The sequence below is a fragment of the Tenrec ecaudatus genome, chromosome 1 (assembly GCF_050624435.1).
Source record: "Tenrec ecaudatus isolate mTenEca1 chromosome 1, mTenEca1.hap1, whole genome shotgun sequence".
NCBI lineage: Eukaryota > Metazoa > Chordata > Mammalia > Afrosoricida > Tenrecidae > Tenrec > Tenrec ecaudatus.
The window spans coordinates 172,800,628-172,819,197 of record NC_134530.1 but is presented as its reverse complement, the minus strand read 5'-3'; the positions used below and the strand labels follow the sequence as shown (position 1 = coordinate 172,819,197).

Below are 18,570 nucleotides of genomic sequence, written 5' to 3'. Positions count from 1 at the left end.
GCATGGTCTTCAGAAAGGTGTGTGAAAATGGATATTCCTTGAACTTGTAGGTGGAAATATACACTTACACGGAATTTTGGAAAGGTAATTTGGCAGAATCTATCAACTTTTCAGTTATTCCTTTCTTCTAGACTTCAGTAGACTCTAGTCTACTTCTAAGATTGCACCATATAGAAATGACAAAAGTAATGAACTATCGACAGTTCAGCAAAAATAAGCATATTATCCAATACCAGGATGAGACACATATAGTTGTTGTTAAATACCATTGAGTCAGTTCTACCTCATCATGATATGGGGGGAAAAAATCTAATAAACATTGCCTATAAACACAACAGCATACATATCTCAAAAGCTGTAGTCAGCTAAAAAGTTGTACCCAAACCACCTAGAATGCTTAAAAATATTTAGAGTCTTAGGTCTCATTACAAACTTACAAGATCAGGTGCTGATCATTTCTACTCTAACATTTATTTTCCAACAAGGAAGAAGTTACCCAAAAACTCGGAGGTAGAGATAATCATAGTAATCATTATCATACCCACTTTAAGACACAAAGAAATTAAGTAATTTATCCAAGATGACAAAGCTACTAAATCAAAGAGCTAGGATTTGGAACTCAAGCACTATGATTGCAAGGCCCATGCTCTCAATCAGTATACTATACTTCTTCACTAGTGATATGTCTGATAAGTTAAAGCCATGGGCTCCAGTTTATATTTAAAAGAATAAACTTTCTGCCGGAAGTAGATAGTGAAGCAGAAGAGCAAGAAAGAGGATCCAACCTTTATATCACACTGAGCCTGAAACAAATCAGTCTCTCTCTCACTTATGACTAAACCAAAATCCACTGTCACAAAATCCATCACAACACACAGCAACCTTGCAGGAGAGCCTGGAACTAGTCCCCGTGATCTGGAACTCTTCGCAGGGGCAGCCCGTCTCATCTTTCTCCTGCAGAGTGACGGTGGGTTTGAATTGCTACCTTGGGGCTGTCAACCCAACACCTAGTTCCTAGAGTCATCAGGGGTCCAGCTGATGACTAGACATGAAAAGTAACAAAAACTTTAAGATGAGAATTTAAATGTTTAGCAGTACTATCCAAAGCAAATATATATACTTACCTCATTGGTCCATAGTTCAGGACTATAAATGCTAGCACTAACATCACACAGACGGCTCTTCGCTTCGGACTGGGAACTTTTAGCTGCTGGTTCTAAAGGAAATGACCATATAAAATACAATTAAGACATTAATCTCACAAAAAGCAACATCTACGATAAAAATGTTCCCTCTTCACCAGTTATACAGATACTTTGTCTAATTAAAACAAATACAAATCGAGTGGGTAGAAATTACACTTTTCAAAGTACTAGACCCAAGTTCCCTTTACTAGCACCAAGAATAAAAGAGCCGCAGAAGAGACAGCCACTGTCTGTTGTAGTGGCCACTTCACCCAAAAGACAAAGAAACATTCAACAAGTTTTCAATTTTACCAATCTCTAAAGAACTTTAGACATCTCAGCAGTCTGTCTCCCTTTTAAATCTGTTTCTCAGTAGCACACTGGAATATTTCCATGTGCTCAGGAACAAGACAGGAGGAAAAGGGTTTGATACCCCAGTATCAATATCTATTTATTTGACTCAAGGCAGCATTGTAATTAGAAATGCTCAAAGCAGCAGATTTTAGTAACAGAATTGAAGAGATCAACCTTCTTCATGCAGCATGGCCACATATTATTGGTCAGAAGGACAGAGATAAGATAAAACACATGCTTACATTTTGTATTGCTTTCTTTTTTAAGGGAGGAGATCTGGTGGAGCTACCTGGTAAGCTTAATGTCATTCATTTATTCAGAAAAGAAGGTGCCAAGGCAGTGGGTTAAAGTGGACTAACTGAAGGTCAGTGGTTCGAACCCACCACAGGGGATGAGGCTGTCTCTGCTCCTGTAAAGATTTGCAGCCTCAGAAACCCTTTGGAGGAATTCTACTCTGGCCTGTGGGGTGTGATGAGCTGGAATCCCCTTGCTGGTAGCAGGTTTTAAGATAATGGCTGGGAGAAATCCAGAAAAGGAGACAATTTTTGTATGGAGAGTGGGAGGCATAATTCAAAAGAGCCTCTTCAGAAGGCTTTCATTCACGGTAAATGCTCCCTCAGAATTTGATGTGGAGTTGCTTTTCCTAGCAGTATTCCTTTGCACAACCTAAAATAAAATGTGAAAATTTCTCTGCAAAGTATCGGGGAAACCGAGCGTTTTCTGCCTGTCCTCCTGGCACTACCACGAGCACCCACCTCGGATACAACTTCATCCAGCTGGCGCTTCAGGGACCCATTTTCTTTCTTCAGCTTCTCATTCTCAGAAAGGGCAGCCTTTAGCTTTGCTTCCAACCCTAACATATACTCTTTCTTCTTCTTGCGGGACTGGCAGGCAGATTCCCGATTCTTAATCATCCGCTGCTGTCTCCTCAGCACAGCAATCTAGGGAAAGTGGCAATGGCTCTGGTGAGATCAAGAAATACTAATTTTTAATACTTATTTTCAAACAACTGTTGTTGGAACCACGAGTTGTTTTAAAGCAAGTACTTAAAAATACCACTTAAAATTCTCGATGTCTTTTACAATACTATTATTTAAATGACTGTTATAAGGTTAATGTACAATGAAATTTTTTCTTTTTTGAAACTTAATCATGAATTACAATGTCATCAATATGATTATTCCCAACAGTAAGAAAGAAGCAGGGAAGGTCTGAGTACTTCCTGTGGAACAGTCAATGGGACAGAATCTTCCTTCAGAACCCAGATGGCCAACCACTGACAGTGCTTTTAAAGACTGCTGGTAAACTGAGGGCTGATCTTAAAAATTACTCAATCCAATTAGTTCCTTTTTCCCCCTTGAAACATCAAAGGGCATTTGAAGGAAAGAAAAGAAAATAATTTGCTTTAGTCATATACTCTTTAAAAACTTTTGAAGAATTTACACATTTTATAAAGAATGTGTTAGACAATACAAAGATCTGATACTGGTTTCACAAAAGGACAAATGTTGGTAGTAATAACTAACATTTAACATCTAACTTCAAGCTACTATCTATTCAACAGGCAATTAATACAGCTAATTATAAGTCACAATGCATGTTTCCTCTGAGAAAATGAACAATTTTGGTCCACATTGAGAGTTATGTGGATATAAACAAACAATACCATCACCATTCAGCCAAAGGTTTCAATGATGCATGTATTGTTCCTAAAATGAAGCCAGTTAAAAACTCAATGTTGTACACTATTGAAATAGAATTTGAACCTGTAAAATGTGTGGGTCTTTTGTAGGATACTTTTAAAAAAATAAATCATTGTAATGGGGGTCTTACAGCTCTTATAACAATCCACACATCAATATATCAAGCACACATGTACATATGTTGCCACCATCATTTTCAAAACATTTTCTTTCTACTTGAGCCCTTGGTATCTTCTTTTTTCCCTCTCTCCCGGACTCTCACCCTGGTAACCCCTTGATAAATTATATATTATTATTTTCATATCTTACACCTACTGCCATCTCTCTCACACCTACATTTCTGTTGTTTGCCCCCCTTGGGGTGGGAGTGGAGTGTTATACGTCGATCATTGTGATTGGTTCCCTCTTTCTCCCCCTTCTCGAGCCACTTTCCCCCTATTCTCATGTTATCACTACTCCATTATTGTTCCATTATTGTTCATCTGTCCTGGATTCCTGTGTCGAGAGATCTTATCTGTACTAGTGCACATGTTGTAATCTAGCTAGATTTATAAGGTAGAACTGGGGTTGTGATAGTGGGGGTGTGTGAAGGGGGAGACATTAACGAACTAGAGGAATGTTGTGTGTCTCGTCAGTATGATACTACACCCTGGCTGACTTGTCACTTCCTTGTGACCCTTCTGTGAGGGAATGTCCAACTGTCTACAGATGGGCTTTGGGTCTCCACTCCGATTCCCCCTCATTCCCATCAATATGATTGTTTTGGATCTTCTGAAGACTGATACTTGATCCTGTCAACACCTCATAATCTCAGAGGCTGGTGTACTTCTTCATGTGGGCTTTATTACTTCCCTGCTAGATGGCTACTTGTTTAACCTCAAGCCTTTAAGACCCCCGATGCTATATCTCCTAATACCCGGGCACCATAGGATACATTTTCAATAAATTTTGGTTTAACTGCTTAGAAGTGTGAAAAATTGTTCTGTATCATATCAAAGAGACAAAATGTTATTGAAGTATGAACTATATAACAGGGTTAAATTATTAAGTTTAATAGAATTGTATAAGCTAGTTGCAGAGTAGACATTGAACAAGGGCATTTAAATGAATTGATTCGGCTAAGACTTTTGCTTCTAGTAAATAATGAAACAATTCTTTTTTCAAAAAAGAAAATTTGTTTTCACAAAAGTTAAATACACAGGACAGCCCTGAAGCTACAGAGAGAGGGGCATGTCTGATCAGAGCACACAGGAGCAAATGAAGGGGGAGGAAGAGAGAGTGGAGCACAGCCTGGCCCTGAGGACGATATTCCCGCTCAGAACAGCCAAAGAACAGAGAGGACCATAGGGCCAGTCCTATTATGAGATGTGACGTCCCTCACTAATCCATAGCACTAGGGGAGGCAACCCTGGAGACAGTGCAGGAATTGCGCCCGATCTGACCCCACCACACTGAGATGAAACACTAAGGGTGTGCAACAAAACAGCAACAGGGACAGAGCAATGAAAACCCCATGAATACCAAAAATAGACTGTGGGGCCAGAGCATGGCACCCCACCTGACTCGACGGGAAAACACTCCTAAAGGCCTACAAATAGTCCTTGAACTATCTACAGGCTTTTCTTTTGTTGTTGGTTTTTTGTTTTGTTTTTGCTCTGTCTTGTTTTTTGTGCATATTATTATCTCTGCAGGTCTATCTAGATAAGATAGGCAGGAAAAATAATCTGGAGGAGAAAACAACAGGACCGATAGTTCCATGGGGACATACGAGAGGGGGAGGTGGGGAAAAGGAAGTGGTGTTAACAACCCTAGAGACAAGGGAACAACAAATGATCCAAAATCGATGGATGGCAAGGAAGGTGTAAGAGGCCTGATAGGGCTTGATCAAGTGCAATGTAACCGAGAGAAATTACTGAAAACCCAATGAAGGCTGAGCATGACAGTGGGACAAAAGGAAAGTAAAAGGAAATAGAGGAAAGAACTAGGAGGCAAAGGGCATTTATAGAGATCTAAATACAGACATGTATATGTAAATATATTTATATATGATAATGGGAAAATGTCCTTATAATTATAGGTTTAGTATTAAGGTAGATGAACATTGAGCCCCTACTTAAGTATTCCCTCAATGCAAGAACACTTTGTTCGATTAAACTGGCATTGCATGATGCCCACCTTCCTGACATGATCGCTGAAGACAAAGCAGATACATAAGCAAAGTAGTGAAGAAAGCTGTTGGTGCCCAGCAATCAAAAAATACAGGGTCTGGGGTCTTAAAGGCTTGATGATAAACAAGTGGCCATCTACTGAGAAGCAACAAAGCCCACATGGAAGAAGCACACCAGCGTGTGATAACAAGATGTTGATAGGATAAGGTATCAAGCATCAAAGAACAACAAATGTATATCATTATGAATGAGGGGGAGTGTGGAGTGGAGACACAAAGCCCATCTGTAGGCAACTGGGCATCCCCTTACAGAAGGGTCGCAGGGAGGAGATGAGCCAGTCATGGTGCAGTATAGCAACAATGAAACATACAACTTTCCTCTACTTCTTTAATTCTTCCTCCCCACCCACCCACCACTATCATGATCCCAATTCTACCTTAGGAATCCAGCTAGACCAGAGGATGTATACTGGTACAGATAAGAACTGGAAACACGGGGAATCCAGGGCAGATAAACCCCTCAGGATCAATGAGAGTAGAGATACACGGAGGATAAGGAGAAGGTGGAATAGAAAGGGGGAACCGATCACAATGACTTACATAAAACCCCCCTCCTCCTTGGAGGACAAACAGCAGAAAAGTGGTTGAAAGGAGACATTGGACAGTGTAAGAAATCAAAAAATAATAATTTATAAATTATTAAGGGTTCAGGAGGAAGTAAGGGAAGGTGGAGGAAGGAGGGGGGAAAGAGGAGCTGATACCAAGGATTCAAGTAGAAAGCGTTTTAAGAATGATGATGGCAACAAATGTACAAATGTGCTTGACACAATGGATATATGTATGGATTGTGATAAGAGTTGTATGAGCCCCCAATAAAATGATTTTTAAAAGTAAGCTAAATATTTTTAAATATGTGTATCTGACAGTGAATAAACAGAATAAACATGGTGTATAAAAAACTGAATTTGAGAACATTCATGAATAAATAAATAATAAAAATACCACTTAAGCCCAGCTGTCAGAAAGAATAGAGTCTTAAAAAGTTTCTTAAAGCAAGCAACCAACTAAGTATAGCTAAATCTGCAAGGAAGCACAGCAGCCAGTGTGATCACAGTATTATTTAATGATAAAATCGATGATCAGAGGGGTGGACTGTATTAGAGCTTAAAATCTGAGCATCAGTTTACAAGCAGCTAGGGATGAACTTGAAGAACCAAAATCCATTTACAGAGAGAGCCCTCACATCGATTAAGCCTCCACTGAATTCTCAGTCCATTGGTCAAAGTGGAGAATAGGCTTGTCCTCAGACAGAGTACATTCAAAAGTGGATTACTGTAGATATAGATTGGTTAAAACTTACATCTTACCATTTGCTTTCCCTTTTTACCCATTATAAACTTGTTCTACTTTGTAATACTTTCTGCTTTCTTTTGGATGAGATTTTTGTTTTATTTTGTTGCTGTTGAGATCTATTTCATATGATTTTCTTTATATGAACTTCAGGATAGGTAAATCTATACAGACAATAAACAGATTAATAGTTTCTTTGAGAGAGGTTAGGAGTAATGGAGCGCTAATAATGGATACGAAAGTGAAAAAAAGTTCTAAAATTGATTGTGGTGATGAACACCCAATCGCTTTTAATATATTTAGAGCACTGAATTTTATGTTACATGCATGATATGTAAATAAAACTGTTAAAGAAATAAAAATACCACTCCAACTAAATCAAAATCAACTGATTAATGTCTGCTATTATCTGTCCATTTGTGGGTACTGTATTTATGTTGCTGGAAGCTAGGCCACCAGTAGTTCAAAATACCAGCAGGATCAACATTAGTGGACAGGTTTCAGTGGGGCTTCCAGACTAAGACCAAACTAAAACCAAACTCACTGCCATTGGGTCAATTCCAACTCACGGAGGCACTAAGACTAAGACGACGTCCCCAAAAGACGATCATCCTATGAAACCTTCTGTAAGCGGAAATGACATAAAAGAAGCCATTTTCATTCATTCATGTGGGAAAGTTTTGAGCTTTCATAGACCCCCAAAAATAACCTAATAACACACATAAGACAATCATGCATTCTACTTATTTAAGCCTTCAAGATTCTCTATAATGTAACCACATCCTACCAAAGCCTTCCCCTGCCCTAAAACCACAACTGTTCAAATCATGCCATCATTCTTACTGTTTAAGGCTGTCTATGAACTATATACAAGTCTAACTCATTTCTTTTAGTGCAAATTCATATTTGGAATACATTCTCTTCCACTAACCCAATTCTAAGGGCCTTCCACAGTCCAATTTTTCTAACCGACTCATGTTTTCAATGTCTCTGATTTTTTTTGACAGGAAATAACTTTATTTTTGTTAATTCAAATAATTATATCACAACAGCTAGATTAAGGGGGCCACAAAAACCCAGCCCCAAATGTGACATCATCTCAATACAGAACAATGCCTTTTTCCAAGGTGATTCTGAAATTAAGGAAGTGATTAATGATGGAAAAGGGGTTTAACTTGTACATGTTACATAGCTACTATCAGTTATCGATTTATACTAAATTAACTTGGTCATGAGAGATGTAGATCCCAGTTCCTCAATCTGAATGTGATTAGGCCAATCCGTTTGCAAATTTGCACTGCTTCAGCACCTCACTGAAACCCTCGCAGAGCTTGAGGTCGCCCTGGTTCTGGGCACATTCCAAAAACTGCTTCATCTCATAGTGGCAAGGACCAAGCTGCTGCTGCTGCTGGTACACCGGCTGGGCTCCCTGAGGCTCCTGGTAAGTGATGTCAGGCCTGGCGGGCTCAGCGCCATTTCCCCCCAGAAGCCTCCGGTGATGGCATGGTCCAGCGTGTGCCAACAGCAGAGCCCACAGCCACACCGGCTGCCGTGGTCGCCATCGGTGCCATCAGACCTGGTTGTCGGGGTGCAGCAGCAGGTGAGCCGACCGCAGTGGGTGGGGCTGCAGCTGGTGGGTGGGCAGCTGGGGCTGGCCTGGGGGCAGCTCTCATCTGAGGGGCTCGGCTGGCCGGTGTGGCCACGCGGGAGGTATGGCTCCGGCTTCCGCGCGGCATCGTAACTACGCAGCGAGGCGGCTTCTCGGTGCGGGAAACGCGGAGGACCGTCTCTGAAATTTTTTTTGTCTTTTTAATTTGGGAAATATTTCTGAACACTCTAATGGTTTCAACTATTTCAAAAATTGTTTCAAGATGCTCTATCTTTCCACCTAGATTTTTTGAGAACCAAAATAAATATGTCCAGCACCAATTTTCTTAATATCCACTATAATAAAAACATATGAAGCAAAATTACTTTTGTTAGGTTTTCTAAATATGTTACCCTTAACCCATTGCCATCGAGTCTATTCCAACCCATAGTAACCCTAAAAGGCAGAAAAAACCTGCTCCACAGAGTTTCCAAGAATAAAAGATTTCTCTGTCGCCCTTCCATGTAGGGCACCCCCAGGGCTCCTTTGTTTTGTAAGCAGCACCAAATAATCTTAAGTTGATGCATGTAAGTATACAGATGGCTGACTTACTGATCTCTATGCTTTGTGCAGTTCCAGGTTGATACAAATAGCCCACTCAGCTACTGACCTAGGTTTGAGGGTGGAGTTCATCTAGTCTAAAGGCATCTCAAAGAAAGACCTGATGGTCTACTTGCAAAATTTAGTCACTGAAAACTCTACAGAGCACATTTCTACTCGGACGCATGTGACATTGTCATGAGCTGGAATCAATTTGAGGGCAACTGGTTGCATGTTTTGTAACAGTTTGGCTTAACTAGTAAAAGAGGGCTGCCTTGAGCATTATGCTGTTTGAAGATCTATATAGAATCAAACTGCCAAGCGCAACATGAAAGATTAAGTAGGAACTTCAGGGGACAGTCAGTTTACATTCCTGAAGAAGGTACAACTCAGAAAAGGCCAGTAAGAATGGTTGCACAGCACAAAGAATGTAATCAATGTCCCTAAATAGGACATGTATAAATGATTAAATTTGTATACATAATATTTCATTGTGTATATTCTCAGCAATAATAAAATAAGTAAAATTTGGAAAAAATGAGCAGATAGCATTTTACTGTGAGGTGTTCAATAATGAACTCAATAATGAACTAACTAGTCAATAAAACTAATAATTGAATATAAATAATTTTAAAATAATAATTTCCTCTCCAACACTGTACTTCCTAGAAAGAAGTATGTTAAAACCAAATGAGAAAAAAAATTAATTAAAAACCAAGTGAGCAATCTCCCAGCGCCGAATAAGAAAAATGGCATACTATGTTAAATAAGGGTATTTATTAACTTTTTAAAAACTCATTTCACAAGAATGTTTATCTTTCATAACTAATGACTACAAAATTTCCCTGTAGAATGTCTATGCTACTCATCAGTAATACTAAGCACATGCACGCTCAAACACACACCAGCAGTGTCAAAATCAGGAGGCACGGGTCACTAAGCCCAAACTTGCCTCTGGGCAGTGCCACTTCGTTCAACCTCCTGCTTAATTGTCAGTGATCTTCATTGCTCAGGAGAATGCCAGCGTCCGCAGTGAAGGCTTCCTACTGGAGTGCTGAAGCACACAGCACACTGAACAAGCACGTAAGAGAGAAGGTCCCAGAGGGAAAAGTTTATCCTAAAAGTTAGATACAAGATCACCTTACTTTAAAAGCTAATGGTTTTATGGCATTTGAGGAGGCTTACAGTGGAACACGACTGAATATATTTAGCATTTCTTATCAACAAGAAACACATCTGCATAGAACCTGAATCATTGAAAGGCTGTCTATCTGCTAAAGTATGGAAGCCGCCTGTGAGGAAGTCTGTGTTCATCCTCATTATAATAGCTCTGGTGGTTTAATGGCTACATGTTGGACTGAGATCCTCATCGTTGGCAGTTCAGAAACTACCAGCAGCTCTGCGGGAGACAAATGGGCTTATCCATTCCCATAAACAGTTACAATCCAAGAAATCCACAGGGAGGTCACTACAAGTAACCAATGACTCAATGGCAGTGAGTAGAGATAACAGCTCTGAAAATTAAGTACACATTCAACACCACACATTAATACAAGACTCAAACAATTTAAATAAACAGAACTCACGGGCCTGACCAAACAGCTCAAGTGTTATGTATCAGCAAGCTATCTTCAGCTGGTTTAAATAATTTAAGTAACACTTAAATTATTATGTACATCCTAGGCACAAAAAAGTCAATAAACAAAAAACTCATTTTCAAATGACACACATACAATTGTAGTATATTTGGGAGGTAGGGTGTTTTCTTTTCCAAAACAAAAGGATCTCATTGGAATTACTGTTTTGAAAACTGACTTCATAAATCTTATACATTGTGAGCTTCTTAAACATGCAACAAGAATGGCAGTGACATATTCCAATCATCTTAATGGGCCATAGGATATTTAATTAAATTCCGTTTGTTGACATTATTATAGTTTTCAAACTTCTTTTAAAACATCTGAAGCACCTCATCATTTGATGCCCTGTTAAGAGAGGAGCAGGGCCAAGGCTAGAACGTGGGTCAGCTGACTCCAAATCAGCTTAAAGAACAGCTACTCCACACTGCCTTCAAACAACAAATAGGAAGTTCTACATCACAGCCTGGGATTTTGACCTCAGTGAATCATGTGGCTACTCTATGTGTCTTATCTGTTCTATTTCTTATTTTGCCAAATCTCGCCCATAAAGTGATGGATAAAGCAGGAGCTTCCATTAATTTTTCAGTCAAAGAGCATGAAATTTTCTTGCACTTGTCTTGTTACATAAGATTCCCCCCTCCCCCCCCCCAAAAAAAAAACATTTGATCTGGAGCTCTTACAGATAGAGTTCAATCACATCAAGCAGTATTGTACAACTGATACTACAATCTGTTTCAAAACACTTTCATCTTTCTGGAATTCCTCAATATCCAGTCCCCTTTACCACCAACCCCCTGCCCCCCAGGAACCCTTCTATTTGTGATAGGTTCATCAATCTTGGGTTTCATATACTGAAAAATAGAAATGTATGGATAATCTAAAAATGTATATAGCTGATAACATTGCAAAATTCATCTGGTGGCAACCCTATCCTAAACATCTAAGTAAACTAAATATTTTAATTATCTTACGAAGCTTAATAAAAAGAAAAGAATCTTAAGTACACTGTTCTTTTTCTCTTAAAATTGTGGAAAGCAGCAAAGGAAAGAATTTAAACTTAGACCGTCTCTCATCTTCTCAATCCATTGCTAGCCAAAGTTTTATTTTATTCTTTCTACAGGTTTTATTGGTGGTATAAGTTACCACTCATTAAATATTAAATAAAGATGCTTCATTCTGCCAGGAAACCTGAATCATTTACTCAGCAGAGTTAAGGGGGCGGGGAGGGGGGGGGGAAATAGCTTCATCCTGAAAATTCTACACACACAAATACACACATTAAGACAAAGGATGCCTTTTCAACACCTAGTAGGACTTACAAAGTGAAAAGGGGCAACAAAGTGCCTACAAAACTGTACACCCATGATGCCCTATGCAATCCCTTTTACTGAATGAGGAAAGAATGGCCATTGGGGAAGCAAAGGCAGGAGTCTCAAGTAGATGTCTTTTAAGAAAGCCACCTGTGGGCACAGTAATTTAAAGCAGTGGTTCTCAACCTTCCTAATGCCATGACACGTTAATTCAGTTCCTCGTGCTGTGTTGACCCCCAACCATAAAATTACTTTTGTTGCTACTTCATCACTGTCATTTTGCAACTGTTATAAATTGGGTGACCCCTGTGAAAGGGTTGTTTGACCCCCCAAGAGTCAGATGCATGGAGGCATCTGAGTCCTGGGCCTTCAGTTAATGACTCCTCTGCTCCACCTGTCCCCACAGATACCAAGACTAGCTGTGTAAATAGTAATGTGCATCATTACATTAATACCCTAAGCCATTCCTGCAACATCAGGGGTCAGGTAGCCTTCCAGACAAATCGGAAGACTTTAGAAAAATCACTTCACCTCCGTGGGACTATTTACAACTTAGAAAAAGAAGGAGTTAGACCAAACTGCAACAATTCAGGTTATATGATCAAGTTTAGTGGCTCATAGCAGCCTTAAGAGTAGAGTGTGTGGTAGTTACATAATCTGTTGTCAATTTGAGGATTAGGAGTGAAGGGGTGGAGCCTGTCAATCAGGTCAAAGCTTGATGACCTCATTTGGAAGCAGGCAGAAGATAAATAGCTGGATGGAGGCAGGGCGCAGGCTGACTCCCTAAGAGACATCCCTGTGGAGAAGACACATGGAGGGAAGCTGATGGAAGCAGACCTCTGGAGCCAAAGAAGCCACGTGGAGATCCCTGCCAGCACTGAGATGCTTACAATGCCATTGGATCCACAAGACTTCCCACCCACTGGCCTGTGATCTTCCTGCATTCAACATCATTGCATGTGTTTCATGATTCTGAAGAGGGCTTTATAGATTGGTATTGGATATATGGGCTAATATAGGACTCACGGATTTGATCTGGACTAGGCTAGGATGTTTCCTTAATGTACATTCACTCTTTATGTAAAGCTTGTTCTTACACACACACAAGTTTTCCTGGATTTGTTTCTCTAGTCTACCTGGACTAACACAGAGTGAGAGGCAGCCGATTAAGATGACCCTTCTAGCTATAATCCTTTTTGTGATGATTTATAAATCTAGCCTCTCTACCAGCAATTATAATCCCATTTTAGAGGGATTTCTCTGTTATGCTAGTGGACAAGATTAAGGTGGGATATCTCCACCTAACTAGAGAGGGTAAACCAAGTTACCAATCGTGTGTTTCCTTGCTCAAAGAAAAAACCACACCTCCATCTGAGAGAGCCACCTCAGATGCAGGAACAGAAACAGAGAGAATCCTGGGACCATCAAGGAAGAACAACCAGCAGAGCATGTTCCAGATTCCTCCCTGTTTGAAGTGGCAGAGACCAGAGCCAAGACAAGGAGACCCTCAGAGCAGAGGAGCAGTGCATAAGTCTATGACTACGCTGAACACTAGCAGGAGGGCTTTCTGGTCCATGGAGAACAGAGGCCAAGGGCCCATGTGGCTGTGAGGCTGAGAACCAGAAAAGGAGACTACACTGCTGGCTGAGAAGAGGCCCTGCTGTGGACAAAAGTCTACATCCTTAATGTTTTCCGATCCTGGCTCGTTGAGTTCCCTAAGAACCCGTTAGCTTCCCTGAGCAACTCCCATCACTGAATCATCGGCGAGTTCTATGTGGCCACTGCAACAAAGTATAGAGCCCAGCAGAAAGGTAGAGTGTCATGTGAGAGATCAGAATAGACGAAAGGAAGAGGCAGATGGAGAGGCCTCTGCCTTGTGGAAATTGGCCTTGGGCGGGGGTGGACATGGATTCTCCCTCGTCCTGTGTAGCCAGAGGTCAGATGTGGCCTCTGTGCCTTTTTAAGCATAGGGAATAAAAGAAAACAGGCTGTTTTAGATGTACTAAGGGTTTAGGTTTTGGTTGTTTGGTGTGTTGTTGTCCCCCACCCCACCCCCACCCCCGAGAGTCTGGCATGTTGTGATGTAAAAAACATTTCCTTACTGTGGATTGTGGACAAAAAAAATTTTTTAATTATCCCATTAGTCCTCTAAAAGACTTGTCTAGTTCAAAACAAAATGATTCTAGTTGATGCTGAACGTGTAGATTCAAGTACTAGGTATCACAGTGAATACGATATTGTAAAATAGGGATCACATTAGCTCTAAGTTTTACTTGATATTATCATGTTGCTGAAATATATTCAAACTTTATACTTTGTCTCACATGGCCTAAAATACCTTTTCTCTTTCAAACTGATGAAAGGGAAAAAAAAGTAGGATTAATTGTAAAAAAAACTTAAGTACTTTGAAGCTTGTACAAAGCTAATTTCAGAGTAACAAGCTCAATTAATAGTGTACATCACTGCGCTGAGAGGAGCCCTGAGTCCTCGCTCAGTCATAAGAGGCTTAGTGACTGAGTTGGTTTATCAAATGGGGAACAAATACGATGGCTCTTTGTAAACTGTAATGAATCCAATGAGTGCAAGCTTCAGTAAAAAGGAATATCCTGCAGCTTTGAATATAGAAAAAAACATGAAAATTCCTAAGCCCATCCAAAAAGTATCTCACAGGTGCTCTGATAAACATTACAGAAAAAGCACTAATGAAAGTATCTGTCCCCATTTCAGTGATCTGATAAACAGTGCAGCTAAAGCACTATTGAAAATATCTGTCCTCATTCCAGCTCCTATCCTCACAGATTTCCAATTTAAAAAAAAAGACTGATTACAAACTGAACAAAATTCTAAAAAGAGAAAAAAAGCATAAAATATTATGGGGTCACTGAAAAAATAGATTCCTCCCTTCACCCTCTTATGAGACTACTCACAGTCTGCTCTTCACTCTACATCCATTGGTGCTCTGACTCACTACCAAGGGCTGTTAGGAAGTTTAAAGTGAGTGCTTGTGCATTTAGAACAGCCCCTGGAATGTAGCAGTCAGTGTTAGCATCTCAGCAACACGGCTGTTGCTGTACCAATGCAATCCTCTACTAACAAAATGTGAATACATACTACCCACTTTACAAGCATGTTGAGATAAAAACACATTATGAAAATGAATTATTTATAGCTCAATACAAATGTGAATTACTTATGAAAAGCATATTACAAAATCCTAATACATGTACATCTGTATATAATAGAAAAGGCTACATTCTTCCAAAATGTCAATGTAAAAAAATCAAAGTCTGTGGAAATATTTCAGAAAAAAGAGACTAAAGAGATTGGTGAAGAATACTGAAAGTACCATGGACTGCCAGAAAAAACAAATCTATCTTACCAGAAGTATAGCCAGAATGTTGCTTGGAATCAATGATGAGGAATCTTTGTCTCCCAAACATTGGCCATGTTAACAGGAAAGATTGTGTAACAGTGTGCAAAAGGCATGATTTGTGGAAACTGGTTTTGCCACCACAACAATGTACCTGCTCACACAGACATCTCAGTGAGCCAGTTTCTGGCAAAAAACAGCATGCCTCTTTTGCCCCTTTCACCTTCCTCACCTGACTTCACTCCATGAAACTTTTTGTTTCCACAAAGGCAGAGGGACATGAAAGGGCAGTGATTTGACAACATAGAAGGGGTAAAGAAAAAAACAAGGGACATGGTATCAGCCATCCAAACAGATGAGTTTGAAAAATGTTTCCTTCCAAGAATGGAATCACAGATTTGACAAATTTATTAAATGTAATGGGCTGTACTTTGAAGGTGATAAAGTTATTTTGTAGAAAGAATTTAAATATGTAGCTTTGAAAACATTTTTTTCTGATTTTGGGGGGGTACCCCTCATATGATCACTATGAGTTGAAAATGATTTGACAACACCTAACAACACAACAAAATTAAACAATCAAAAGGAGAAATCATAAATTACTTAGACTCAAATAAAAACAAAAGCACAGCTACCAAAATATATGGGATGCAGAAAAGACAGTACTTAGAGGGAAACTTAATGCAATAACTGTCTACATTGAAAAGAAGACATTTTTCAAAATTAACTGCCTAACTTGGCAATTCTGGGACTAGAAAAAAGAACAAAATAAGAGAAGAGCATTAACTTGTAAAAACAGAAAAACAATAGAATCAATAGATATAAGTTGGTTCATTGAAGAGATCAATAAAATTGACAAAAAAAACTTTAGCCAAACTGACAGAAAGATGCAAATAACCAAAATGAAGAAAGAAGCAATATTATAGCTGATGTAGTAAAAATAAAGAGAAAATGACAGAATATTACAATCATATGGTAACAAACTAGATAACTTAGATGAAATAGGTAAATTCTTGAAAGCATACAACCTACCCAAACTAACTCAAGAGGAAGTAGAAAGTCTCAACAGACTCATAACAAATGAAAAGATCAAGACAGTGATCATAAACCTAGACATGGCCGGGCCGGGGGTGGCATGGAATCTGAGCCAGATAGCTTCACTGGGTAATTCTAACAAATCTTCAGAGAATAATTGGCACCAATCATTTTTGAACTTTTCCAAAAGAGAGAAGGAAGGAATACTTCCTAACTTATTCTATGAAACACACATCCCCTGATACCCAAACAAGACAAAATTAACACACACAAAGAGTCTAATATCTCTTATGAATACAGATCCTTGCCTCGCAGAGATCCTTGCCTCATATAGATCCTTGCATACATAAAAACAAACTTTAAATGGGTAAAAGACAGAAATGTGCAAACTAAAACCCTAATATACTTGGCAAAACAAGCAATGGCAATGCTATCAGGCCTAGCAATCAATGGATTATCTAATATAATACAAGCCAAACAGCAAAAGACAAAATAAATGAAAATTCAAAACTTGTTCATCAGAAGAGTACCAAACTGTGAAGACGCACTGCAGACTGGGAAAGTATATTGAGAAACCCAAATATTCAACAAAAAAATCGAACAGCCAGAAAGTGAAAAAAATGGCAACCAGACAGAACTCACCCGTCGGGAGCTCCTGATACCAGACCAGAAAATTGGGAGGTAAGGCGAAGGAAACAGGAAGGTGGAGTCCTGAAATTAGAACTAGGGTACCAGAGTCTCTACTGAACCCCTTTTTGTGTGGGATTTCTACTCACAAAGCAAACCAAGAATGCTCTAAAGTGCTCTAGCTTTGGCAAGCCCTTGGGCACCGGCTGCGCCCTTGCCAGGAGCAGAGATTTCTCTAGACTGACGCCCAAGAGGGGACAGAATCCCAGACACGAGGGGAACCCCACGCCACAGCTCTCCACGCAGTTGCTGCCTTGAGCTCACAGCTTGGGGAGTAGTGGTGGCAGGTAGCCATAATTTAGAGTAGAAGAAAAAGTAGATTTTTACCTCAGGGAGATCCCGGTGTGGGAGAAAATAGGTGTAAAGTCGGGAGTCCAGGGAGCGAATTTAGTTCCAATTGGCCAGGAAGGAAACAAACCCCCTGATAAGCTGGATTTCCCCCTCTGGAGGCCAGCCTGACAGTCCCAAATTGGAACACGTCACAAGCATAATAATTTTTTTAAAGGGTGAAAGATATATTATTGGTTTAAAACTCAAACCCAAGTCTGGTTGCTCAGCTCCAAGGAGCACATACTCAGTCAGAGGCCCTTAACATAAATCAGCATACGAAGAAACCTAGCTTAGTAATGCCAGAACTCAGCTACAGGGCCTGGCAGCTTTTTAGATAACAAAGACCTGTGTTAGCAAGCTTCAGCTTCAAACAGCACAGAGCTACAGCCCAGACACTGTGGGAGACAATTTAATTTGATTTGATTCTAGCTGGCCAGGGCGATAAAAATATATAAAATAAAATCCTCTGATCTAGTAAGCACCAGCAGACTAGATAGGACAGTAAGCCCAGCTTCCCTCTCAGTGATGCTACACACAGCTGGGGAGGCCCTGCCTGGCCTGGGGCCCTAGAGAGGGCTGTAGGAACAGCCCAGCCCCACCTGCTACAGTGCTACATACAGCACAAGGCAGGTACACCAGCGAACTACAGCACTCAACTGACGCCTGGCCACGGGTATGATCTTGCCTTTGAAGTAATCCCACACAGCATCTGTGGAACCCTACATGAAACAGGTACACCACTCCGCTGCCTTGAGGAAGAGTTGGAACTCCTCCAGCCTCACGGACAGGTGATCAAGTCTCAGTTATCTGCTTACCTACTACTCTATTCCTTCCCTCTATTCACTCGCCCTTCTTTCTTTCCCACCGCAGTCAGTCTCAACAAGCTCAGGTTTGAGTTGGGGTTGTTTTTTGCTCTCGTCTTTTCCCTGTTTTTTTCTTTTTCCCTCTTTCTCCTCTTCTCTCCCACTCTCTCCTATCATATGCCACTACTGGCTCCCAGGTCACTACCCTCTGCTTAGGGCAAATCAACCCAAATAGCAGTAGGAACTCCAGCCTGCCCTCCATGGTAGTGTCATACACCACACAAGGCAGCTGGGACAACCATCTACACCGTGCTGTGCAGCTGAGGAAACCTCCGTCCGACCTCTAAGGTGATCTCGTCAACTAGGGCAATTCTGCCCAGCACCACAGGGTGCCGGCATTAAAAGGGCACATCAACCTGCCATTGTGGGTCAGGATCTAAATCCCTTTG

The 18,570-nt window shown here is 40.3% G+C and overlaps 1 protein-coding gene across 2 annotated transcripts in view; it reads right to left on the bottom strand.

Annotated features, from left to right (window-relative positions):
• ATF6 (activating transcription factor 6) overlaps positions 1–18,570 on the bottom strand; it is a 235,030-nt gene that overhangs the window by 166,023 nt on the left and 50,437 nt on the right. For both annotated transcript variants that reach the window (XM_075564052.1, XM_075564043.1), the window contains exons 8-9: positions 2,294–2,479; positions 1,125–1,216 (exon numbers count right to left, since the gene is read on the bottom strand). In XM_075564052.1, coding sequence (XP_075420167.1) covers positions 1,125–1,216; positions 2,294–2,479 — 278 coding nt within the window. The remainder of the gene's footprint in view (positions 1–1,124; positions 1,217–2,293; positions 2,480–18,570) is intronic.